The sequence below is a fragment of the Ichthyophthirius multifiliis genome (assembly GCF_000220395.1).
Source record: "Ichthyophthirius multifiliis unplaced genomic scaffold scaff_1120509251130, whole genome shotgun sequence".
Classification (NCBI taxonomy): Eukaryota; Ciliophora; class Oligohymenophorea; order Hymenostomatida; genus Ichthyophthirius; species Ichthyophthirius multifiliis.
The window spans coordinates 1-25,911 of NW_004086176.1; the positions used below are offsets into that span (position 1 = coordinate 1).

At 17.5% G+C, this 25,911-nt stretch overlaps 5 protein-coding genes across 5 annotated transcripts, besides 29 other annotated features; 3 read left to right on the top strand and 2 right to left on the bottom strand. All coding sequences in view use genetic code 6, as the record gives it.

The window, feature by feature from the left end:
• Nucleotides 1–75: 75 nt before the first annotated feature.
• Nucleotides 76–107: a microsatellite.
• Nucleotides 108–351: 244 nt separating this feature from the next.
• Nucleotides 352–407: a microsatellite.
• Nucleotides 356–407: a microsatellite.
• Nucleotides 408–611: 204 nt separating this feature from the next.
• Nucleotides 612–645: a microsatellite.
• Nucleotides 646–1,034: 389 nt separating this feature from the next.
• Nucleotides 1,035–2,706, top strand: IMG5_146040 (poly binding protein 6 pab6 RNA binding translation initiation factor, putative; the record flags this gene model as incomplete). Its single annotated transcript, XM_004031101.1, has 1 exon — nt 1,035–2,706. A coding segment is annotated over one exon (1,560 nt), but the record flags the coding sequence as incomplete, so codon positions are not given.
• A 269-nt stretch (nt 2,707–2,975) lies between these two features.
• Nucleotides 2,976–3,057: a microsatellite.
• A 1,943-nt stretch (nt 3,058–5,000) lies between these two features.
• Nucleotides 5,001–6,724, top strand: IMG5_146050 (major facilitator superfamily protein, putative; the record flags this gene model as incomplete). The annotated part of the gene is made up of 3 exons (XM_004031102.1): nt 5,001–5,410; nt 5,570–6,024; nt 6,129–6,724. The coding sequence occupies 3 exons, from the start codon at nt 5,001–5,003 to the stop codon at nt 6,722–6,724; spliced, it is 1,461 nt and encodes a 486-aa protein (XP_004031150.1).
• Nucleotides 6,028–6,116: a microsatellite.
• An 803-nt stretch (nt 6,725–7,527) lies between the features above and the next one.
• IMG5_146060 (ubiquitin carboxyl-terminal hydrolase family protein, putative) lies at nt 7,528–10,313 on the bottom strand (the record flags this gene model as incomplete). The annotated part of the gene is made up of 6 exons (XM_004031103.1): nt 7,528–7,715; nt 7,914–8,431; nt 8,487–8,930; nt 8,980–9,416; nt 9,458–9,877; nt 10,062–10,313. 6 exons carry the CDS (start codon nt 10,311–10,313, stop codon nt 7,528–7,530), a joined length of 2,259 nt encoding a protein of 752 aa, XP_004031151.1.
• Nucleotides 10,314–10,589: 276 nt separating this feature from the next.
• Nucleotides 10,590–10,623: a microsatellite.
• Nucleotides 10,624–11,389: 766 nt separating this feature from the next.
• Nucleotides 11,390–11,430: a microsatellite.
• Nucleotides 11,391–11,425: a microsatellite.
• A 1,218-nt stretch (nt 11,431–12,648) lies between the features above and the next one.
• Nucleotides 12,649–12,686: a microsatellite.
• A 14-nt stretch (nt 12,687–12,700) lies between these two features.
• Nucleotides 12,701–12,747: a microsatellite.
• A 1,831-nt stretch (nt 12,748–14,578) lies between these two features.
• Nucleotides 14,579–14,613: a microsatellite.
• Nucleotides 14,614–16,099: 1,486 nt separating this feature from the next.
• Nucleotides 16,100–16,150: a microsatellite.
• Nucleotides 16,140–16,184: a microsatellite.
• A 271-nt stretch (nt 16,185–16,455) lies between these two features.
• Nucleotides 16,456–16,516: a microsatellite.
• Nucleotides 16,461–16,516: a microsatellite.
• An 812-nt stretch (nt 16,517–17,328) lies between these two features.
• Nucleotides 17,329–17,373: a microsatellite.
• A 228-nt stretch (nt 17,374–17,601) lies between these two features.
• Nucleotides 17,602–17,664: a microsatellite.
• A 49-nt stretch (nt 17,665–17,713) lies between these two features.
• IMG5_146070 (kelch motif family protein, putative) lies at nt 17,714–18,844 on the bottom strand (the record flags this gene model as incomplete). The annotated part of the gene is made up of 3 exons (XM_004031104.1): nt 17,714–18,099; nt 18,400–18,481; nt 18,764–18,844. The coding sequence occupies 3 exons, from the start codon at nt 18,842–18,844 to the stop codon at nt 17,714–17,716; spliced, it is 549 nt and encodes a 182-aa protein (XP_004031152.1).
• Nucleotides 18,845–19,365: 521 nt separating this feature from the next.
• Nucleotides 19,366–21,047, top strand: IMG5_146080 (protein kinase domain protein; the record flags this gene model as incomplete). The annotated part of the gene is made up of 9 exons (XM_004031105.1): nt 19,366–19,372; nt 19,515–19,540; nt 19,715–19,781; nt 19,835–20,039; nt 20,080–20,188; nt 20,248–20,304; nt 20,365–20,471; nt 20,530–20,759; nt 20,803–21,047. Coding segments are annotated over 9 exons (1,053 nt in total), but the record flags the coding sequence as incomplete, so codon positions are not given.
• Nucleotides 19,392–19,447: a microsatellite.
• Nucleotides 19,402–19,448: a microsatellite.
• Nucleotides 21,048–21,755: 708 nt separating the features above from the next.
• Nucleotides 21,756–21,824: a microsatellite.
• Nucleotides 21,759–21,824: a microsatellite.
• Nucleotides 21,825–21,867: 43 nt separating this feature from the next.
• Nucleotides 21,868–21,900: a microsatellite.
• Nucleotides 21,901–23,363: 1,463 nt separating this feature from the next.
• Nucleotides 23,364–23,414: a microsatellite.
• Nucleotides 23,378–23,431: a microsatellite.
• Nucleotides 23,389–23,459: a microsatellite.
• A 280-nt stretch (nt 23,460–23,739) lies between these two features.
• Nucleotides 23,740–23,824: a microsatellite.
• A 168-nt stretch (nt 23,825–23,992) lies between these two features.
• Nucleotides 23,993–24,090: a microsatellite.
• Nucleotides 24,091–24,180: 90 nt separating this feature from the next.
• Nucleotides 24,181–24,219: a microsatellite.
• Nucleotides 24,220–25,911: the final 1,692 nt, after the last annotated feature.

The window sequence follows — 25,911 nt, forward strand, 5'->3', positions numbered from 1 at the left end:
AAAAAATAAAAAGATTTTAATCCTTTTTTTTTTCTTATTTTTTGTAATATATGATTTTGTATAAAGTTTAACAAAAATAAAATAATAATAATAAATATATAATAATATCTACAAATAATAGTAATATATAATTAATAATCTTTTATGTTTATTAAAATTTAAAAGAGCTAGTAATATTAATTAACAAAAAATTTGAAGGGAAGAAAATAAGTAATTAATAAGAATTAATATTTTTTATATAAATAAAAATGTTATTTTCATAAATATTATTATTAAAAACAAATAAATAAAAAATAAAAGAAAAAAAAAATATATATTATAAAAATATATTACATTTGGTAATATAATAGATAATTATTTTTTATATAAAATTAATGTATTTTTTATGAAAATTAGATATTTTTTATTTCTATGTTTTTTTTCTTTACAACTTTAGTATTAAATTTATATTACTTTAAAATGTATTGTTTTTATTATTGAGTTTTTACTTTTTTAAAAAATTTTATACTTTACAAATTATAACAGCATTTAAATAAATTTTACTCTTTTAAAAATAATTTCCTTATAAAATTTAATTTTTGTTCAAAAATATTATAAATTTAAAAAAAAGGAATTAAAAATATAAATATTAAAAGTATAAAATTATATATATCTTTATTTAAAAAGTTAAAAATATATTCTTAAATCAAAATAAAAAGGTGCACTAAATATTATAAACCCTTTAATTTACTATGTTTAATTATTATAACAAAAATGGACATAACTAGCTGTACTTATTTTTGTTCATATTTATTATAATAAAAGTGGACATAAAAAAATGATTGAATTCTAATATAAACATTTAAATGCAAAGAAATATATATATATAAAAAGGAAAAAAAAATTATAATTATAATAATTAAATAAATAAATAAATATTTAATACTTTTTTTTAAAAAAAAAAACAACAACAATAACAAATACAACCACAACCACAACCAATACAAACAAAAAGAAAAAAATAATGCAATAACCTGCTCAAATATAATTTCCTCCTTAATTAGCAAGCTTTAATCCTTTAATTAACTTTGCTACAGGAACAGTCTCTTAAATTCATGGTGTTCGTATTAAAAATTTAGCTTAGAGTGTTACTGACGAAGTTCTTTTAAAAATATTCCTTTCATAAAACTTAATGTCAAACATAACATCTTTCAAAGTTGACAGACACAAAAACACAAAAGAGTCTTTTGGAACAGCTTTTGCATTTTTTAAAGATTAAGATTCAGCTGTAGATGCTCGTCGTAAATTAATAGGATAAAAGATCCACAACTAAGAAATTAATGTAATTATGATTATGAAGCCTGAAGAATTAAAGTTAATGAATGAATGTAATATTTATTTGAAGTAACTTCCCCATTCTATGGCTCTTTCTGGATTGAACTAAGCTTTTGAATAATTAGGACTTGTTACAAGTTGCAAAATAGTAGTAAAGGATGGACTAACTTTTGGTTATGTCTAATTCAAAAACTCTTCTGATGCTCAAAGAGCCTGCTCGGAAGGAGTTAAACATTAAGATTAAACCCTTATGCCAACATTCCTTAAAAGAGAAAAATAATAATAACCTGAATTCGGTAAAATGTCTAATAATGTCATTTTATAATTCAGATACCCCCTTTTGGCTTATTCTTCAGAGTAATATGTAACTTTTCTTAAATAATCAGTAGCTATTTATACTTAATCACATATTACTTCAGTATTTGTTTGGGGAGGACTTGGCAAAGATAAAGAATCAGAAGAAGAATAAGGAAACAATTGCTTCTAACATGCTTAATGCTTCAGAGAAAAAAAATGTGTAACCGAAAAAGGAGACATAAATTAATGTTGTTACGAGATTCATTTTGTCTAAAAAAAAGCCGGATGTTCATATTTACACAAAGCTTAATCTCGTGCTTTTTGTTGTTTCTTAAATGCCAATGATGCAAATAATTTCATGAGTAATTTTTTTTAGGACAAAGAGAAAAATGTTTCATCTCTTCCTGAAATATTATAAGATGTTGAATATGTAATTCCTCATAATAGGGCAGCTAAGCAAGAAATCAAGCAAAAACTTCTTAAGCACTTTAAATAAAGTAATTATATTTACTTGAAGAATCTTAAAAGTGACGTTTCAGAATAAACACTAAGAGAAATAATTGAAAAAGAAGTCGGAACATAAGTTTAGTCAATTCGTTTATCCCGTCCTTCTTAAGAAGACTACATGAACGAAAATAAATAAACAAGTTAATATGCTACCCTTATATTAAAAGATGGTCCTACAGTATAAAAATTCTTGGAAGACTTCAAGAAAAACCAAGACTTAAGAAGCAAATTTTCTACTATATATAATGGAGATTATAAATACATGAGTAAACTACTTCCAAAATATGAACATAAAATTAAACTTAAAGAATCTTTTGAAAATAAAAAAACAAAAATCGCTAATCATAGCCACCTTAATTCTTGCAATTTTAATAAGGACACAAAGGTTAATTCTTACCTTTTGTAGGTTTTGCTCCTCGTTAATTTGCTATGTAATTAATGGGTAATAATAATATGCCCAGACTTCCTACTTAAATGATGGGTTTCAACTAAAATAGATAATAATAACCTTAATAATAATAGTACTAATAAACATTACAGCCCAACTTTATGATGCAAAATAACTAATAATTTAGAAATAATTAAAATTTCTAATAGTAATAAAGACCTAATAGTATGGGAATGCAATAACCTGGATAATTTAATAATCAATATTAATAATAAAGATAATATAGACCTTAGAATAACTAAAACATGAACAATTTCTAACAAAACAAAAATAATTAAAATAGAAACTTACCTAATAATAATCAAAATAAAAGACCTACTTAACCTCCTGCAAGACCTCCATAATAAAGACCTCAAGGATAACCAGCAGTTAGACCATAATAGCCACCTGCAAGAACAGCTTAATAACCATAATAATAATAATAATAATAATAATAATAATAATAATAATAATAATAATAATAATAATAATAATAATAATAATAATAATAAACTCCAGCTTAAGTTAAAATTCCTACAGTAGAAGAATTAAAGAAGCTTAATCCTACAGAATAATAAAAAGTATTAGGTAATTTAATCTATCCAAAGGTTGTGTAAATGTGCAAAAATGCTTAAAATGCTCCTAAAATTACTGGTATGCTTATTGATTTAGAAGTCTTCGAATTGGATGATATTTTTGAATTCCTTAATTCTGATGAAGAGTTAAAAGCATAGATTGATGATGCAGAAAATCTTATTTAATAACAAGGAAACTAATGAAAATAAAAATTATTAGATATTTTTTTATTATAATTATAGTAAAAAAATCTAATATATTATAGTTTATTTATTTAATACAATAATTATATGAATTAATAAAGATTTATTTTATTTAAAAAAATATTTCTTCTACATTAATTTTTTTTATAATTTTATATCTTCTTATAATAATTTTATATCCAAAAATTTTTTAAACTATAATTTAATCCATCGAAACTCCAAAAATTATTTTTTTATTTTTTCATTCTGACTTTTATAATATTTTTAAAAATTTATTAAATAAATATTTTTTTTCATTTTTTTTCAAATAATAATATAAATTTTTAATTAATTCATCTTAATCTTATATATCATAATTAAAATTATGAATATTTAAAATTTAAAAGATAAGTTAAAAAATATAAATTTTCAAACAAAGTTAAAAAATTAAAATAAAATATAGTAAATTACAGTGATTATTAATAATAAAAAAAAATACTAGTCTTACCAACCTAATACTGATTAAGATTATTATATAAAAATCATTATTATTTTTTATTTTTAATTCTATTTTTTTTTAAATATGTGTAATTTAAATTTTTATAATAGTTTATTAATAAAAAATATTTTTATTTGCCCCAGAGATTTCTGCTAACCATAATTTTCTATTTCTTTCTTGTAAATATTTTTAATATAATTATCCTAGATAAGTCTCATTACAAATTCTCTAAATAATATTTCATTGAATATTAACCTTTTAGAAAATAAGAAAGCTTTTTTTATGCAAAATAAGAATTTTATTAAGTTTATGATTATTTAATTAAAGATACTTAATTTTATAATTTAAATAATTCAGATTATACTATTTTAATGATATGGATAGAGAATAATTTAATAATAAACATTAAATAAAAATATAATAAAGTAAACATATTAATACAGATTTTTTAGAAATAAAAAATTAAGAGGACATTTGTAATTTTTCTTATTAAAATTTAATTTGAAATATTTTTTTATTATAATCTTTACCTTAAAGATAAATTTATTTAAATAAAAATATGTTGAAATCTGTAATATCCCTATCAATATTTTTTATATTTTTTTAATATAATTTAAAACTCATTATATAACTAACTTATATTATTTTTTTTATATATTAATTTCAAAATTTTTTAACTTTATAAAAAATATTATTTTTATAAAATTTTTGAAATATACTTATCTTTTTTTTTATATTTTAATAGTATTAGAATATATTTTTTTTAACTTCACTCACTCACTATATATTAAAATTTATTTATGTTTGAGCATTTAAGGTAGGTTCAAAATTTATTTATAAATATTTTTTTTATTTATTCTAATAAATTTTATAAGTATAAAAGACAATTTAATTAATTTAGTCTTTAGTCTATTCCTTTTTAATTCCTAATTTAAAAATAAAATAAAATATTATCTCATTTTTCCACAACTATTAATATACAAAAAATAATTCTTTTCAAAATTTTAATCTTGATTTTATTTAAAAATAATTTTTCTTATGCTTGTTTATCAAATATATTTTAAATTATAATTTTTATTTATTCATAATATATCATGAAAATATTTTAAATTTTTATATCATATAAAAGTATTTTTTTTACAAAATACAAATATTACCAAAAACAATATTTAAAAATAAATAAATATAAAAAATTATAATGATTAAAACAAGAAGTGGAACAATATTGTAAAATCCTTCTTTAATTAAATGGCTTATATATTTAATAAATACTTTATCAAACTTATTAATAAATTTTGATCATGGAATAATTCCAGCAGCAACAATGGAAATAAAAGAATATTTAAATATAGATGATGTAAAATTAGGTTTTTTAGGGTCTATAGTATATATTGGATTAACTATAGGATCTATAGCATCATCATATTCTTTCTAAAAGATAATAACAAAAAGATTAATATGTATTTCAATAATATTTCTAGTATTTAGTTTGTATTTGTTTTTGTTGACAAAAAATTTCATATTATTATGTCTATCTAGATTTTTAGTAGGTTTTTTCTAAGTATTTCTAGTTGTATATTTTCCTGTTTGGGTTGATGTAAATATAAGGTAGGAATATGTTTTATTGATTTACTATTTTAAAAAAAATATAAAAAAAGATTCATGGAGGATTAAAATAAACATTGTGGTTAGCTTTTATATAATTATGTGTTCCTTTAGGAGTATTTTTAGGATATATAATAACTTCAATGTATATGCCGAATGTAGAGAAAAATAAAATAATATTTATAAATTTAAATAAACATAAAAAAAAAAGTGGGACAATGCATTTTTATTGCAAATTTTTTCATTATTAACTTGCTGTTTATTACTTTTTTTTTTCAAAGAATAAGATTTAGATATTTAATGTGTAACAATTTAAAAATAAAATATATCCTTATAAGAGGAGAAGCTTATTTAAGAAGAAGATGATAATTAGTCTAAATTCGAATTTTAATAAAACAAGAAGGAAAATACATATTTTTAAAATTTAATGCTACTTTGGGAAAATAAAGTTTATGTTTATACAATGCTAACATTAACTGCTTTATATTTTGTTGTAACTGGAATCTAGTTTTGGATGTCCGACTATATGAGGATAGTTTTAAAAATAGATTAAGCTTTAGTATATACAAGTTTTTCAATAATATCATTAACAGCGCCGGCATTTGGTGTAATAATTGGTAATATATATATATATATATATATATATATATATATATATATATATATATATATATATATATATATATATTTATATATATATATTATATATCATAAAAAAAAGGTGGAATCGCATTACACCAAGCTGGTGGATATAATGGAAAATATGTTCTGAGTATTTGTATGCTGAATGGTGTATGTGCATCAATGTGTGCAATACCAATTCCTTTTCAAAAAGATTTTTCTATAGTAGTAACTTTATTATGGTTTTTAATGTTTTTTGAAGCTGCAATGATACCAGCAATAATGGGTTTAATGTTGAGTTCAGTGTAAAAAAAACTTAGAGCGTTTTGTAATTCAACAGCTTAATTATTTTATAATTTATTAGGGTATTTACCTGCTCCTTTTTTATATGGATTAATTAATAAAATTAGTAGAAGTGAAGCAAGCATAAACGGAATGATTTTTTTGATGGCTTGGAGCTTTTGGGGGGTTATAGGATTATATTTTGCAAAAATTTATAGAGATTAAGAAATTTAAGAAGAGGAAATTATCATAGGATAATATGAGTATTAAATGACTGAAAAAAATTTACAACTTATGCATATAAAAAATAAAATTAAATAGCAATTCAACTATAAAAATACATGTATTTTATTTTTTATAATACATATCATTTATAATATATAAAGTGTCTAAAATAACGGAAAAAGAATCTGAACAATCTCCTTTTAATAATTAAGATAGTTAACTATTATCGCTTGCTGACAAATCGTTTAATAATGAAAAAAGCTCAAATAGTAACAAAAATGTAATCGGTTAATCAAATATAGAAGAATAACAAAAAAGATAACGATATTTAATAAATTAAACACATAGTGAAATTTCACTTTCAAATAATTTGAAATAATAAAGTTATAATAATTGTTAATCATTATAAAAATTAAATAATACTTTGTTAAAAAATAGATCTTAAGAGTTATTTTATTAAAGGATTGAATCGTTAAAAAAAGAAGGTAAAATTTCAGAAGAAGTGCTTGATTTTTCAAAAATAATTCCTAACTTTACTAATAAAATTAAATAAAATTCATAAAAAAATGAAAATCAAATATAAAATAAAGGATTACTTAGAAACAACAGCTCCATTGCTTTTCTTTCTATGGCTAACTTAATGGGAAAAAGTAATACTTTAGAATTTTAAGAATATGGAGGAGATGAAGATGAAGAACTTAAGTTCTAATTAAAAGTACATTTAAAATAAATAAAAATTGCTAATTAAGAAAATTAAACATTGGAATTAACTAAAATAACTTAAATTTGAACAAAAATATTTTTATATTAAATTATAAATATGCAATTAAATTTTTTAGATATAAAAATATTAAATAATAAAAAATATATTTATTTTTAAATTTCACTTAAATTTGTATTTTCATAAATTAATATTTATTATTTTTATAATAAAAAGAATTTTAACTTTAAATAATCATATTTAAAATTTATTTATTTATAAAAAAGATTATTCATTTTTTTTTATAAAATAAAATATAAGATGCTTCAGTACAAATATCTTTTTTATTAACTTTATTTACACTTGAATCATCAAAACAGTACCAATTATCTTCATTTAAGCAATAAGCAGTATAATGTCCACCTCCTATACCTCCGAAATGATTGACAACCCCATATAAATTATAAAGTAGTTTTCCATCTTCAATATCCATTTATTGGGTACTAATATTATCATTTTTATCTTCAATCTCAATCTAATTATTATTTTCGATTTTTTAATCGCCATTTTAAATTTAATTATTATTAATTAACTTCTCATTTTTAACTTCTTATAAAATATTATATTAAGGTTATATATAAACATTTTAAATTTCCTAATCATCTTCAGGGATAGTACTATTTTAATAATAATATGAAGGAGGTTCTTTTTCAATAACATAATCTGTAATATCTAAGTTTTCCAAAGGAAAATCAATAATTTTTGTCAATTTCCCTCCTTTCCACATAATTCCAGCATTATTTTTGAATCTTTTTAAATGTATAATAAGAATTTAGGGAGATCTATAAATTTTCATTTTTTTAGTTGCCCTTTAATGCTTTTTACAATTGGAACAGTACCATTCGTTATCTTCTCCTAGTTACTCTTTTAATTAAAATAAATTAAAGCAATCATATATTGTTGTTTTTTCGCTTTATTATTGATTTTGTTCACTTAATACTTCTTAATTTAAAATTTCCGGAGAAGGATTTTCTAAAGCCTTCAATTCTTGATGGTTAATTTAGCTTTATGCAAAAAATAAGCATTCTAACTTAAATTTACGGAGACTATCTTTATTTAATTGCATTAATTGTTCTAAATTCCTTTCATCATTTATTTATAATTAACAATTTTCACAATTTTCTTAATGACACCAACTTTTTTTAAAAAAAAATATTTCATATTTTTAATTTGATATATTTTTTTATTTACTTGCATTTTTCATTATAACCTTACGTGTTGTTTGAAACTATGTTTAATTAGTAAAATTTTTGTGATTTTTCATAATGAATTATATGTTTTAAGTATAATTAATTTATGTTTTACAAATCTTATAAAATATCCTCATCTAACATATCTTTACTCCTAATTATTACCTATTTTAAACATTCAAATATTCTTAAATGTATATCTTTGCTAGTAGCATTCTTGTTAAAAATAAAAGGACGAGGATAATAACTTTCTTTATAATATTTTTTTTAATATTGAAAATTATGAGATTTTTGAACTGAAAGTTCAACAAAAAGTAAGATATCATCATCATTTTATTTTGCTTAATCTAATTCGAATAAAATAAGCTAATATTTGAAATTTTTTGATTGTTTCTTTACTTCGTGAATTAATAAACTATCTTATATTTAATTTAAACCATTATATCTTTTTTTTTTTTAAGAATATTATAAAAATTTTATATAAAAATTCTTACTAGTTCATAAAAAGTAAAAGCCTTTCTTTTTCAACTTTAAACTTTCTACTGTAATAAGATTTTAAATCATCTACCTTTAGATTTTTATCTGATTAATAATAAAAAGTTTCTGCACAACTAACTGCTCTATTATTTACAAAGATATAGTACAAATCAATATTCTTAAGTTATTAATGAGGAATAGGTAAAGTACAAGTAAGAAAAGGATCAAAAGTAACTGATTTTTTACCACATTCAGGACACTTGACTTTAGATTTAAACTATCCTTACATAATGTCTACAATTATACTTTGATTTCTTTTTAAATGGTTAATCCAAGATTTTTTAGAAACAATATTATCATACTCACCATTAGAGTCTATTTATTCAGTAAAAGCCTTTTATTTTATTCTATTTAAATCTTCATGAAGGCCATCTAAAATGAAAGAAAGGAATTCCTATTGTAAAAGAAAAAAAATTAAAAAAAAAAAAAAAGTACTTAAGAATCATGTTATTAATAACCTGCAAACATATTTTATAGAGACGCTATTGCTCTTTTAATTCCTAAAGGTTAAAATACATTTTCTGTACTAATCCATAAATTTTTAATGAATTAGGAATATTACTTTACTAATTTTCCATTTGTTCCTAATGGATTCGTTAAATTTATTTCATTTTTGAAATACTTTTTTAAAAAATAATATGTCAGATATTCGGTATTACTCATACATTAAAGAGCACTATTCATAAAACATGTATTTCCTAAATTATTTAATCCACATATTCCTCTAACTGATAATTATTAAAATTAATATGGATTATCATTATCTTCTTCTTCTGTATCTTGATCTGCTAAATCACATACTCTTGAATGATAGCTTATGTCTTTTTACCTACAAGATTCAGTACAATAAGAAGCCTTAATATTTTAAAAATTATAAATATTTATTTTATATTTTTTAGTTCAAATAATTTTAATTATAAATGATATATATGATTTATTTTGTCTTAAAAATTATAGAAATCATAAAATTATTGAAAAATATTATAATAAAAAAAAAATGAAAATAATTTTAAATATAGTATTATAAACAAATATTTACTTTTTAACATTTGCACTAAAATTTCAAAATTCTATAAGTTCTACAATAATCACATTATTCTTGATTAAGTTCTCCTTCCATTTTAAAGAAGAAATCAGTAAATGTACCACTATTGTCATCTTTTTAAATTTCAACAACAAGTATTTCATTTTCAGTAATATCAACATCTTAAAAAGTAGCATCGTCACTTTTTTCTAAACAAATTAAAGGAGCCTTTAATTTATAATCAAATCCAGGTGAACTATTAGTCATTTTAAGTATTTATTAAAAGAAATCATGAAGTCCTTAGTTTTCTCCTAATTTCCACAGTCTAATATTTTCTGCATTAACTACTGATTAATTATTTTGAGAATAAAAATTTATTTTTTTATGTTAAAAATTTTGAGCAAAATAAGACAAGTAATTTTTTACTTAAGGAATTTTCAAATAAGAAAAAAGCTATATTTTTTTTAAATGGTTAAAAGCTGTAATATTTCTTGTGTCAATATCTTTTAATAAAGCATGATTAAGTATTAATAATTAATACTTTTTAAAAATAAATATAATTTAATAAATAACTATATTAATACTTATTTATAATAAATTTCTATTTATTTTAATCCACTTGCAGAAATGTAAGCTTTTCTGATAATTTTTTTAATTTAGTAATTATAAGATATAAAAAAATCAATAATTTTTTGATTTAAAATAACATAATCCTAATTTTCTATTAAATAAGGTTTTAATACATAGTATTCACAATCAGATTTATTTTTTATGCTATAATATTCATTCTATTTATCATTACATTTATATTATATTAAACATTTGTTTGCCTTCTCTAATTATTATTTTCCAAAATAAAATTCATTTGTTTAGACCCCTTTAGTTACTTCATCATAACCTACATGAAGTTTCCATTTTTCTAACCATTTTGTAGAAATATATAAAAATATTCGTTTTAACTTCTCTAATACTCAATATTGTATTCTTACCATAATTTTTTAAATTATTTTGCCTGTTCAATTAAGACTATTGAGGTATGATTTGGTGTAAATTTTGAATTTAAATCATCCACTGAGTTATTGTGTTTTTCTGCTATTTTAGAATTATTTTCTTCGTTATTACTTGTTACTTCAGTTTCTATATCGATTTCATTATTTTTTGATTGAAGTATAGGGCACGCATTTTATTTGCCATATTAAAATTCCGGTATTTTTTAGTTTTAGCTGTTTTCATATCTAATTGATAATATTAATTTTTTATTAATATTTTTATATAAATTTTCAATTTATTTAGTATTACTTATCGGTTGATGTATCACTTTTAATAGGCGAATTCATTTAATGATTTATTTTAATTTTTTTCTTTATTTAATTTATTTTAATTTTTATTTTTAAAAAGTATATTAATTTTTTTTTTTTGAAAACAAAAAAATGATAAAATGAGTAAATATAATTTTTAGCAAGTTTTTTTTTTAAATATAATTATATATAATAATTTATTTAAATTATTTTTAAAATTGGTTTCATTTATTTTTAAACCTTCCTTTATTTATTTCTTTTATTCATCTTATAAATTTTATTAATATTTTTTTCAATTTAATTTATTTTACAGTCATAAATTAAAAAAGCGTCTTATTGCTTATTTTCTATTTTAATTAATAAATTAGGTATTTAATAATTAAATTAATTTTTTTTTTATAAATTCCATTTACTACATATACCCTATAAAAACAAAAATAGCCTAATTTCTTTGAAAAAAAAAATGTAAGAGCTTCAGTCCTTTGATATAACTTTTAAACCAATAATATGTGATAGTGCATTTTTAAGAATTGAAAAAAAAACTTTGACGCATTTGATTTTCACAATATAGTGAATTTATTGAGATAATGATATTGAGAGATAATCAGAATCAAATGTTTTAAAATGTCTTTTTCTAAAGTTTCTAACATTCGCTTGCATAATTTTATCGATAAAAAAGGTTATACCTAATTATTGATAGTCTAAAACGAAATTTTTTTTGGTAAAATAAATAGCTTTTACTTCAATTATAGTGAGTACTTAAAAGTTTTAAACAAAATATGATAAATAAAATATATATATGCTTTTACAGAAATTAAAATTATTTAAATATATATTCTGTTTTTCAAGTATGTTTTATTATGTTTAATTTACTAAAATTCATAACTGTAACAACTATAATTATTATATTTTAATGAGGTTTGTTCGTTCTTTTTGACAAATTAATTACGCCCTAACGTAAATAAGTTATAAAAAAAGTATTATTTTTAAGTAATTATGAAGTGATTTATATATTATTATTTATAAATTTTTTTATCCAAAAAATTGTTATTTTCGTTGATTTTCTTTATTCTTTAATTGTATGTTTATATTTTTTAGTAAAAAATTTAATAAACTTGTCTTAAAATATTAATATTAAATTAATTATTAACACAATATGTTAATAATTTGACTTTTAAAATTAATTAATAAATATTCTGTATTTTGTGTTTGATTTTAATTAAAAATAATTATTATTGCAAGAAATTTAAAATGAAGAAAACAAAAAGAAAATATATATAAATATTAAAATAATATTTTCAGTTAAAAATAAAATTATAATAAAAAAATAAAATTATATAAATAAACAATTTATAATTATAAAAATAATTTAATTATTTATAAAAATTCATTTACTTAATTTAGTTTCTTCTTTTTCTGAATATTTATTAAAAATCATAGGCATAGATTAAGCCTTCAAGTTGTGCATTAGCTCACTGACACTTTTTTATTAGTTTTCATCATCGCTAACATAATCATCTTAATTAGAATCATCTTCATCATTATTAAAATAATTTTCACTAAAAGCAGGCATTGTTTAAGAATTAATTTATTTTTTATGGAACATAATGCTAGTTCGCATTTAGCTTTCTACTTAATAAGCTTCAGACATTTCTGAACACTCGAGAATAGTTTTAAGAGAAGAAATATTATGAGATTCTTTAAAGAATTATAATTTTTTATCTTTATTTGTTTTATTCGAGAAGTTTATAAACCAATGATGATTAAGAGACTAAGCTGCATTAGGTCTTAATTTAGGGTCTGTACAAAGAATTTTTTGTAAAAAATCGATTCCAGAAGCAGAAAGAACTTAAACACATTATGGATTTTTTCTTTTTTCATTAATCATTTGATTAAGAATAGACAAATCTAAATCATAATTCCATTTATTAATTGTATATTCGATTTTTGAATAAGGATATTTTTTAAAGAACATATAAAATAAGCAAACTCCCAATGAAAACATATCTATTTAATTATCAAAATCAGTTCCCTAGATAACTTCGGGGGCTATGTAATTATTTTATCCTTTTTTAAGTAATAAATCTCTATATATATTTGAATTTTTATTAATATATTTAAAGTTTATTAAATAAATTTTATTATCTTATTGTATAGTACTAAAAATTATATTATTTAATTTAATATTTCCATGAAAATGTCCAGATTTATGAATAGTTTTCAAACCTTTTAATATATGATAAGTAATAGTGGCAATCGTGATTTCATCTAAATTAGATTCGTTAACGATTTTTAATAAAGTATCTCCTTAAAAAAATTAGAAATTTAAATACATGCAAGATTCATCTTCGTAAACTTTTTTTAATTTTGGTAATAAATTACATTCTAATTATTTTAAGATTGTAATTTCATTTTCTATAAATCTTTTTTAATCTATATTTAATGTTTTTTTACTAATTATTTTAGTTGTTGTATATTCTTTTTTCTTTTTATCAATGCAAACAAAAAAGCAATCAAATAATCTGTTATCGATTTTGTGTCTTTATATAAAATTTTATAATTTGCAATACTTTTTTAAATATTTTGTCCATAGTTTATATTAAGAATTTTTATCTGTCACCAGTTTTGTTATTTAATTTACTTCATGATTTTATAATATTATACCATATGCTGTTTATTCACCAATTGTTTATGTATCTAAATATATTGAATAAAGTTAGCATTAAAGTTATTCAATCGGAGGACATCTTGTTTTATCTTAGTATTTTATTAAAAGATTAGGATATAATTCAAAATAGAATAAACGAAATTATTTTGTTATTTAGTAATATGTATAAAACTTTCCTTTTAAAATTACTTTCTGATTTGGTTAATTATTTTTTTTTAGTTATTTAAAAGGACTTTAAGAATTTTAAAATTGTTTTAAATGTTATTTATCATTTAATATAAAATTCATTAGGACTGAATTTCTATCTTCCATTTTTTTTATATATTATTAAAATAATATTTTTTATTTTTTATAATCACACAAAATAAATAATTATTGATTTTATATGAAATATAAAAACATAAAAACTTAAAGCAACAAAAGTATTAATTTTAAAATAAGCAAAAAATTCTATAATATATGTGATTTAATAATATATTATATTTTAAACAATTATTTTTATTCAATCAATTATAAATCATTATAAATAAAATAATAAGCAAAGAAGCATAAAAAAATATAATTAATTTAATAAATAAAATATTTTATATAATATAAAATAAATATCGAAAAAAAAAAAATCGATTAATCATAATATTTTTAAAAATATATTTATAAAAAATAATCATGTATATTAAACCGAAGGATTATAGGTATTAGATATAATATTATGAGATTTACCACATAAATCTTTTTACATTAAATATTTACTTCTTTAACTAGCAATTATTTGTTTTTAATCTTCCAAATTGTCACCAAAGATTCTATCAAAAGTTTATTTATTTTTGAATTAGACTTATTCATTTTTTCTTTTTTCTTTAAAGCCAACAAAAAAACACTCATCTTAATAAGGAAACTATTTCAATAAATCAAATTTTCCTGCATATTTACTATTATTAAATGCAATAACAGGATTTGCAGATATAAACTTCTCTATGCATTACAATCTTACTTATCTTCTTAAAAGTTCATCTTCTTGTTTCTAACGAATAGCTATATTTTCTTACAAATAAAGTTAAGTATTAGTATTATAAGGTCCATCTAAATGCATAATCCCACTTTTAAAGCCATTTTTAGCTATTCTATACATTTTTTAATTATTTGCTTAGATTTATTTCCATTCCTGGAGTTTTTATTGATTTTATTTTGTAATTTTTAACATTTCAAATCTCTATTAAGGTGAATTTAATCCTTCATTTTCAAAATAAAGTTTACTTTTTTCAAATTTAATAGGATTTTGCTCAAAAATTTTAGAATATTCACAAATATTATTTTATTATTAGTTATTTTTTTATAATAAAGAAGTGTCTACTAAATGATTTATTTTTGTTAGACCAATATTGTTAGCGTTTTTTTCAGTCTCAAATTTAGGAGGGCCATCGAAAAAATGGGATTTTTTAATAGATTGTTTATTTTAATTTATACTATTGCTAGTGTTTTTATTTGTCGTATTATTAATTTTATTTTTCACATTATATTACATTAATGTATCGTCTATAGTATTATTAATTGTGCTCAAGTTATTGTTAATTATAGATGATATATTATTACTCTCTTGCTCCCTTTTTAGCTCCTGCTATTTTTAATATCGTCTTTTTGATATTGGTTCACATTAATAATTCTGCTTTAAAACCTTTTCGAATTAGTCAATGTTTGGCTACTTTAGTTTTATTGATTTATTCAATTGTTTTTAATTTTCATCTATTGAATTAATAAATAATTAAGAATTATTATTATTTATTGAATTAAAAGTTTTGCTTTTTTACATTTTTTGGCTATACTTTTATTTATAGATTATAATTATTTATTTTACTTTTAAAGGGATAATAATTTATAAATATATATAAATTTTTATATTTATTATTTAATTATTTTTTTTTTATTATGATTAGTCTTTAATATATATTTCCACAATTTATTTAATATACTAAAAATATTTTTATTTTTTTAATCTATAATTTATAAAATATAATTAATATTTAAATATATTTAGAATTAATTATTTATCTACTATCTAATAAACAAAAAATAATACTTTTATAAACATTTTTTTATATTATATATTATGATTTTGATTTTACTTATTTCATTTTTATATTTACAAATATAATTTTTTATTTAAATAATAATAATCTAATTATATATTTTCTTTGTTTATTTAACTTAATATACTAATATATATTTAATTTAACTCTATTTCATATTTAAATATATTTTATTAATTATTATCTATTTATGCAACTTCATTATTTTATTTATCCTTTTTGTAATTATTTAAGACAAAGAAAGAGAAAGATAAAAAAAAAAACTAATTAAAAATCAAAAAATGCTTTGTAATTTTAGAAATTTTTTTTTTTTAAATAATATTATATTTATATTAAAATAATATTAAATTTTTTTTCAAAAAAATATATAAAAATAATAAATAATTTATATAAATATAATAAATAATTTATATAAAAATACTGTTTTGATTTTATATTTACTATATTTTAATAATAAATACAAATTTTAAATTTCACAATCAAATTTTATTTTAACTATTTATATATTATTAATTCAATAACTACTACTAAGTTTAATCATTTTATAATAATTAAAAATTTAATTATTAATTTATTTACTAATTATTTTTTGAAAATTAGTTTAAATCCTAAATTTAATTTTATTAAGATTATTGTTATTATTATTAATATATATTATCACTCTAGTTATCTTAATCATAATATTTTACTTTCTTTTTTCTACTTGTTTAGGATTGTTCCGAATATTCTTTTTCAAAATCTTGTGACAATTTATTTTTATTTTTTATTTTTTCTAAGTTCTTTATTGTAATTAAATTATGTATTGACAACTATTCGCATTAGAATTATTTTGAATTACTTATCCATTAAATTATTATACTTAATGATTATTTTATACGTTTTATTTCAATTGTTTTGACGATTCCTTTTAAATTAAATTAAAATCTAATTATTCGTCTTGATAGAATATTTCATCCTTAACTTAGTCTTAAATAGAATAAATAACTAAAATTTTAATTATTTTATTATTTGCAGATAAAAAGATATATTTAATTATATTTTTTAATTAAATTTACACTCCTCAATATCTTTTGAGTTTATTCCTTTATTATCTAAAAATAAAGCTAAATTTTATATTAATTAATGAAATGATTTTCTTTATTTTTTTAATTTTAAAGTGCTTTTTATAAGATTTATTTCTAGTCGTTTTACATTGTCTGCAATATTATTGTGAACTAATTTGTATTATTAAAATAAATATTTTTATTTAATTTTATAAATATATTTATGTTATATTTAATTTAAAATAATTATATTTATTAACATTCATTGAATTAAAACTCTTCATCTTTTAAATTATGAGATTATTTCTAAAAACTTTTCTATTAATCGTTCTATATAATATGTACATATATATTATAATTTTTTATTTTATTTACATCTTCACTCATATTTTTTATTTTTCTCTTATTTATTATAATTAATTTATATATTGATTATTTTATAAATTTAAATAAAGAATAATATAATAAAATATAAATAAATATTTTAATACAAAATATAATGAATATTTTAGAAAAGTATAAATACTAAAAAAAAATTTTAAATTTTAAATGACAAATAATAAAAAATAATCAATCAATAGAAATTCCATCCAAAACTACTGCAAACCCCTAAAGTCTATTTATCCAAAAATAAAACTTAGTTATTTTTAATAAAGCATTAAACATTTCTAAAACTTCTTCCTTACAAAATATCAAAAACATTAATGTTTTCAATACAAGCTTCCCCATTTTAGAAGCTAATAACATAATTTAATTTCTATTTCTGTCCATTAGCATCAACTCCTCCAAATACATAAACTTCGTCTTAATTAATACTAACGCATCCTACTTATGCATAAATGTTAAAATCTGGTTCTATATTTTCCTCAAAGACATTAGGATCGATAGTCTACCAATTTTAGTTTACTTAATCAAACACTTCTATAACTCCACATAATTCTCTATTTTAATTTAATCCTCCTATTTTTACTAAATATCTATCTTTAATTATACCTAAGCCAGAATTAATACTAGGGTTTAGACAACTAGGGAAATAAGATGATTAATATCCATTATTAATATTAATTCCTTCAACTAAACTCACTAATTAATTATTATTATCTACCCCTCCTATTATGTAAATATAATCCTAGAACTAAATACAGGAATGCCCAATCCTCCCTTATTTGATTCTTCCAACTTCTACAAAGTTTGGTTTTGTATCTTAGCTCAAAAAAATCTTAAAAATCTAGTTATTCAATTTTTTATTTTAATAAATACCTCCAATTATAAGGAAGTCTCCCTTGCTAGTGATTAATGAAGAATACTCTTTAGGTAGTTCGAAATCTAGTTTCATAAGAAACTTTTCAGTAATTTTATTATTATTATATTATACGACATGCAAAACATTATATTCAGACAAACTATAAATTTTTTAGTTTATGTTTTCAAAATAATCTTTTGCGGATATATTTAACTATATTTAGTTTTCTTTTTTTTAACTTTATTAGAATTCATCTTTTTAATTACTGTAAAAATTTTATTAACTATTTGTAATGTTTGGATATTTGCTATTTTATTTCTTCTTTATAGAAATCAAGCTTTATAAATTTTTTCTAAATTCACCAAATTCATTATTATTTACAATAGTACGAGTATTATCTAAATCATTTTATTCTATTATTAAATTAATATCATTATTAAATTTATCTAAAAGAGCTTTCATATCTAACTAACAAATTTTTGTTATTGATTGAATAACATTTTATCCGCTTTAAATATTTGAGTTCAGTGATTCTAATTCTTGTATTGATTTTTTGATATCGGACCAAATGATTTGTAATTCAGAAGCTTTTAGCATATTTTCTTATACTTAAGTATTCAAGTTTTAATATAATTATTCAAAATAATTATCAATAATTCTTTATAATTGCTATTTACATTTCTATATTTATTATATTCCTTAGTTTATCACGGCCTAAGGATTCAATAATTATTAGATTTCGCTTGCTTCTAAATATTTGTTTAGCTCGACTATCCCTGTTTTTATTTTGCTAGAACATTTTAATCTTACATTCTTTAAATTATCAATTGAATGATCTATCTAATTATTTTAATGATCTCCAAAATATTCAGACATACAATCAGAACAAAAAGGTTTTAAATAGTCTATAGAATACATTTAAATTGTTTCACTTTAATGATATTGACAATATATATCTTAGTTTCTTTATAAATGGATTTATGATGTACGGTTAAAATTAACATTTGAGTTTTAAAACATTTTTTAAAATAATTTTTTTAAAATAATTTTATTTAAATATTTTTTTTTTCTATGTTTAAAAAAAACATATAAATAATAATTTTAAATTAATTTTTTATTTAAATAAATTTAGAACCATATTATAATACTTTACTTGATGTAATTTTTAAATTATTATATATATTTTAATTAATTAAAAAAAAATTAATTATTATTTTTTAAATTATTTTATGAATATTAATATTTTAAAAAATTTATAAATAATAATAATAATTTATTTTTATTTATATAGAATTAATTTTATTAATTATTTTATTTCTATATTTAAAATAGATAATACTAAAAATGAAAGAATTAATTGAAGCATTATTTCCTTAGTATGAATATAGTGAATCACTTGGTATTAATATATCTATTTTACAAATTATAATAAAAACATTGTTTTAAATGAAGGTAATGGTAAGTTTAGCGCTACATTTAAAGTTAAAGATAAATAACTTAACTTATAATTATGTGTTAAGGTATTTTATATTTAAGGGATGAATGAGCAAAATATGGATAAGCTATTTGATATTTACACTAGATTATAAAATATAAAAAACCCAAATATAATAAAGATAATTAATAGTGTATATAATAATGAAAAAACTCATTTTATGTAAAAGTAATGATTTTTTTTTTTTAATTTTTAAATAAAGAGTTGTTTCAGAATTTATTTAAGGAGGAAATATATTTTAAGATATTTTAAAAAGAATTGAATATTAAAAACCATATTTAGAATCTGAAATTTGGGATTATTTATTTTAAGTTATAAAATTTAAAAATTATAACAATTTATAAACTAATTATCCAAAAAAATAAAAAAGATTTCAAATGGATTAAAAGCATTACATGATTTAAAAATAATACATACTGAATTAAAGGTTTTTTAAATATAAAAACAACTTCTTCTAAAATAATTTATATTTTTACTTTATAAAAAGACTTAGAATATATTTTTATAAAATGAAAGATAAATAAAAATAGGAGATATAGGAATTAGATATTTAATTTCTTAAAATAATATTAATGGCTGTCCATTTTATAAAAGGTTTAATTATTAAATGAAATATAAAAATAAAATATTTCTTATTTTAAAAAATAAAAAGCCCAGAATCATTTTTAGGTATATAAAATAAAAAGTCAGATATTTGGAGTTTAGGATGCTTGTTGTATGAAATGATATATTAAAAACCTTTGTTTTTAGGAAACAATCTTGAAGAATTACATAAAAAAATTTAAAAAGCATAGTTACCAAAAATGACTAGTTTTAATAAAAATATTATTTATTTAATAGAAAATTTAGTCTAATCTAATTAATAAGAACGTCCTGAAATTAGTAAAATCTTAAATTAATTATTAATAAAAATATTATACATAAGATATTATTTTATAGATTGTATCATTAAATATTGTTCTTGTGCTTAATTAAAAAACTCAAATTTAGATAAAATACTTTTTCCAAATAAACAAAAAGCAAAATAGGTTAGTTAACATAATTAAGTTAACTAAGATTATTATTTGCCCAAAATAAATGAGATTAAGGAATTAAAATCCCAAATTATATACTAATAATAACATCTTGATAGCAAACTAAATAATAAATACAATGTCTAAACTATAAAGCAACAAAGAAAAAAATAAAAAAATATAATTTAGAAAAGTTTAATAAATGCTAATTTATAAATAAATAATAATAAAAATTATAATTCAGCTACTGTTGAGAATTTAAACTTTTCCATTAATAATTAAACCAAATTGAGCAAACATTCATCTTACAAATAAAATAATTCAGCTCTTAATTAAAAGCTAGATAAAATTATCAAATATTAAGTTAAACCATTTTGCATAAATAATTATAGATAGTATTTTTATTTTAAAAAGATATATAATTATAAATATTTTTTTTTTATTTTAATAAGTTTCTTCAAACAAAAAAAGGGTTTATAATAATTTTAAAATTAATAAATAATTTTTTAACCAAATTTAAACGACACAATTATAAAAGTTGAAGCTAAAAAAGGGAAAAAATGCTTTCCAAAAGATATGTGTTCGAATTAAATTTTTTTAAGAAAATATAATAATTCTTAGATATAATTAGCAAAAAATAAAAATCAATAAGACATGAAAAATATTATTTTTATGGCTGACATTGCTAGAGTTGTTAAAGAAAAAAAAATATCGAAATAAATGATTCAACAACTTAGTTAAAATTTGTTTATAATAAATCTTTATCATGAAAAAATATGATTTTTTTAATATTATTAATATAAAAAATTTAAATATTTTAAAAATCATTTTTATTAAAAATATATAATTAGAATTAAAAATATTTTTTTTTATTATTATTTTATATATTATTTAATATTACTTTTTTATATATTATTTAATATTATTTATATATCTTATGTTTTAATTTTTATTTGTAAATTAGTTTTTGTATCTTATAATTTTATTTCTTTTTAATTATATTTACTTTTAAAAGTAATAATTTGTATAATTAATTTGGATTTATTATTTTATTTTAATAATTAATTTTTATAAAGATAATTTAATTATTGTGATTTCATAATATTTCAAATAAGATTTGGGACTTTATAAAAATAATATTATTTTCAATTTATATTTATATAGTGGAGATGATTATTTCCAATTTAAATTTATAATGTGTCAAATGAATAATCATAAAACTATTAATTTATTGCTTTACATTAAATACTATTATAACTAAGCATAATCTATTAATTAATTTATTTTTTATTTATAACCACTAATATTTTCAAACGATTCACTAGTTTAATAATTTTTAAATAGTTAGATTATTTAAAATTCTATAAATAAAAATAATTTAATTAATATAAATTTTTTTAAAGCTTCTTATATCATAATTTAAATAAATATAAAACTTGTTTTTAAATATAAGATAAATCAAAAAATTATTTCTTTTAATCATTTAAGCTTTATAGATGAGAATAATATTCATTATTATTTCATTGAAATTTTAAAAATTTCAATATTTATAATTAATATACCTATTGTTCTATTAATTCTTAAAATATGAAGATATTAATATAAATAAAAAAATAAGACTAGAAAATTAATATGTCGCATATTTTTGTATAAATTATTAATTTTATATTTAAATTCAATTGCTTCATTTAATTTATTATTCATGATTAATATGTTTTGATTATACTTAAGTTTTATTACAATAATATTAATATTAATTAAAAATATTATTTTCACATATTTTTAAGTCTGTTGGTTATTCAAAGATATATTCTATATTTTAATATATTTAATCTTTATAAAAAAATTTTTTATTTATATTTATTATTTAAATAATATATTATTATATTTTTATTTTCATAATTTTCATATATTAGTTTTATTTTCAAATTAGCATAATTTTGTTATTTTTTCTTCATAATAAAAGTATGTTTTGTAGTTTTACTCTTGAAATTAAAATATTTTATAATATTATTAATTTTATTTAAATTTTTTTATTAAATTTTTGATTTATTCATTAACTAATTTTTAAAAAGTATTTTTTATCAAAATTAAATCTTTTATAATTTATTTTCTTTTTAAAATAATTTATTTTAAGTATTAACAAAAATTGAATTTTATATATCATAAATAATATTGTCATAAATTTTATATATATATATTTATTTTATTTTATTTTAATTTAAATTAAATTAATAATTATTAAAATTAAATGAATTAATAATTTTTTAAAAATGAGTCTTCATTTGTTTTGAATTTTTTAAAGAAATTATAAGTTTTAAAAGTAGATTTACTTATTTTATATAATTATTATTAAAAAATCAATAAATTATTTGCTTTATTAAAATATATATAAAATAAGTATATTTACTAATATAGTGAAATGAGAACTAAATAAATTTTTAGTAAAATAAGAAAGATTTATATGTATTTTATTTAAGAAAAGTGATTTATAATTTAAAAAATTATTTATAAATAAAAAATGTATTAATTAATAAAAAAATAATTAAATTAATAAATAAAATAATTATTGAAAACTTTATATATTATAAAATTTTAAATTTAAATATAAATCAATATTTTTTTATTTAATAAAAGATAAAATAAATTATTTTTTTATATACGATAACAAAAAATAAAATTTATTTCAAAATTCGAAATCATCTTTATATTCTTCACTTATAGTATTATCTATTTTATAATTTATTTCTTATTAAGATGTATTTTTTTTATTCAAATTTCCTTTTTAAGTTTATTTTTTTTGAGGAATTTAAGATAAACTCATACTTTCGAAATCATCTTCATACTAAAATAATAATAATAATAATAATAATAATAATAATAATAATAATAATAATAATAAGAATAATAATAATAATAATAATAATAATAATATAAATGTTAAAAAAATATATAAACTGTTTCATAAAAATCTTCAAATGTTATTTTTTTAGAGTCTTTATTTTTAATCTTTTAAGAATTAAATGTTTTGTTACTTTATTAAAATAAATCTTAATTAGATTCTTCATAATCTTATAAAGTATTTGTTTCAAATTACAAGATTTATTATTATTATTATTATTATTATTATTATTATTATTATTATTATTATTATTATTATTATTATTATTATTATTATTATTATTATTAATTTTATTATTGTATTTATTTTATTTAATATTTTTACTATTAATTTTTATTCTACTCTTAATATATTTATTTTTCTTTTTATTCATATGAATATTGATTACTATTTTATTATTTATTTTATATATTTATTTTATCTATTTTATATTCTTTGCTTACTTTTGTTTATTTTTCTTATTATAATTATATTGATTTTTCAGTATTACTTATTTATTATTCTATTAATATGTTTTATAATTAATCCTATTTCCTTTAAAGAATAGAAATACTCATATCAAACCACCCAACACCTTATTAATAATAATTTATTTTAAAAAATACTAACATTATACTATTTTACAATTGTTATTTATATCTATTAATTTAAACGAATTTCTTCTAAATCTTTCTATTTCTTTGTTTATGATGTATTTTATATCTTTTTTAAATATATTTAGATTACAAATTGCTTTTCCTATTGTTCTGTGATTATTATGTGTGTAATTTTTTAACTAAATTATAAGTGCTTACTATTCTAAGTAATCTTCCATTTATTTTAGCTTAGAATTCAAACTTAATGATTTTCCTTTTCCAAATGCCTTTTTTTCTTTAATTTCTTTATTTATATTTTTATTAATATTATTAAAATCCTCTAAATAAAAGGCCTTTCTGGATTATATCAATATTGGAGGATAATCAACAAACTTTATTTTAAAACCAGGTTTTTATATACATAAGTTATCATCTTGAAATGCAAATTTTGTTAAACATATTTCATGTATTATTATTTTTAAAGAAAAATTACAATTATTAGACATTTAGTGTTTTATATTTTATATTGTATAAAAAAATATTTTCTTTGAAATAATTTATTTAAAAATTAATATTAAATATTATTATTTTTGATAAAAAATAATTAAAAACATATTTTAAATTTAAATATTAAAAAACATTATTATATAAATTTTTATTAGAAAATTAATTAGTTTATTAAAAATATTTAATAATTTTTTTATCAAATATTTATAAAAAGAATTAAAGATTTAGGTTTTACATTTCGATATTCTTGAAAATTATAAAATTTATCATATAAAAAACTAAATAAAAGTGTAATTAATTAAAAAATAGGAAACATATATAATTAATAAAAATGCATAAAAATTAAATAAATAGATATTAAAAATTAAATATATAAATACTTATTAATTGATAAAAATACGTAAAAAAGAAGCTTAATCAATTTCATTAAATGTAGTAATAATTAATTATATTGAATATATTATAGAAATTCTGTTTTATTTTTTGATAATTAGAATTTATTTGCTAATTTAGAAAAATAATTAAAAATTAATATAAACATAATATTTTAAAACATTTTTATAAAAAAAATTAGTTTATTATTTTTCTATTTGAGAAATTTAATAAAAATAAAAATAATTATTTTGTTTGTATTTAAATTAAAATTTTGTAAATCTACTACTGAAGATTCAAAGTTTATTGAGATATACTCCAAAAAAAAATAAAGTACATTCCCAATCATTCAAAACGAAAAAATATAAAAGTAAGATGTTTCTGCTCAGAAAAATATATTTTTTTATAAACATCCTGGGGAAGCCTTTTTGCTCCCGAAATCTCATGCAATTATCAGCCTCGAAATTTTCAACTATTATTTAAACACATTAAATTTATTAATTATTGTGTATATAAAAGTTTTTATTTTTATATTATAACTTTTTTAAACAAAAAAATAAATGAATTAATATATATAATTTATATTGATATGAATATTTTTCTGATTTTTTTTTGAAATAATTTTTTACCAAAAAATATTTTCAATATTTATTTCTAATTATATA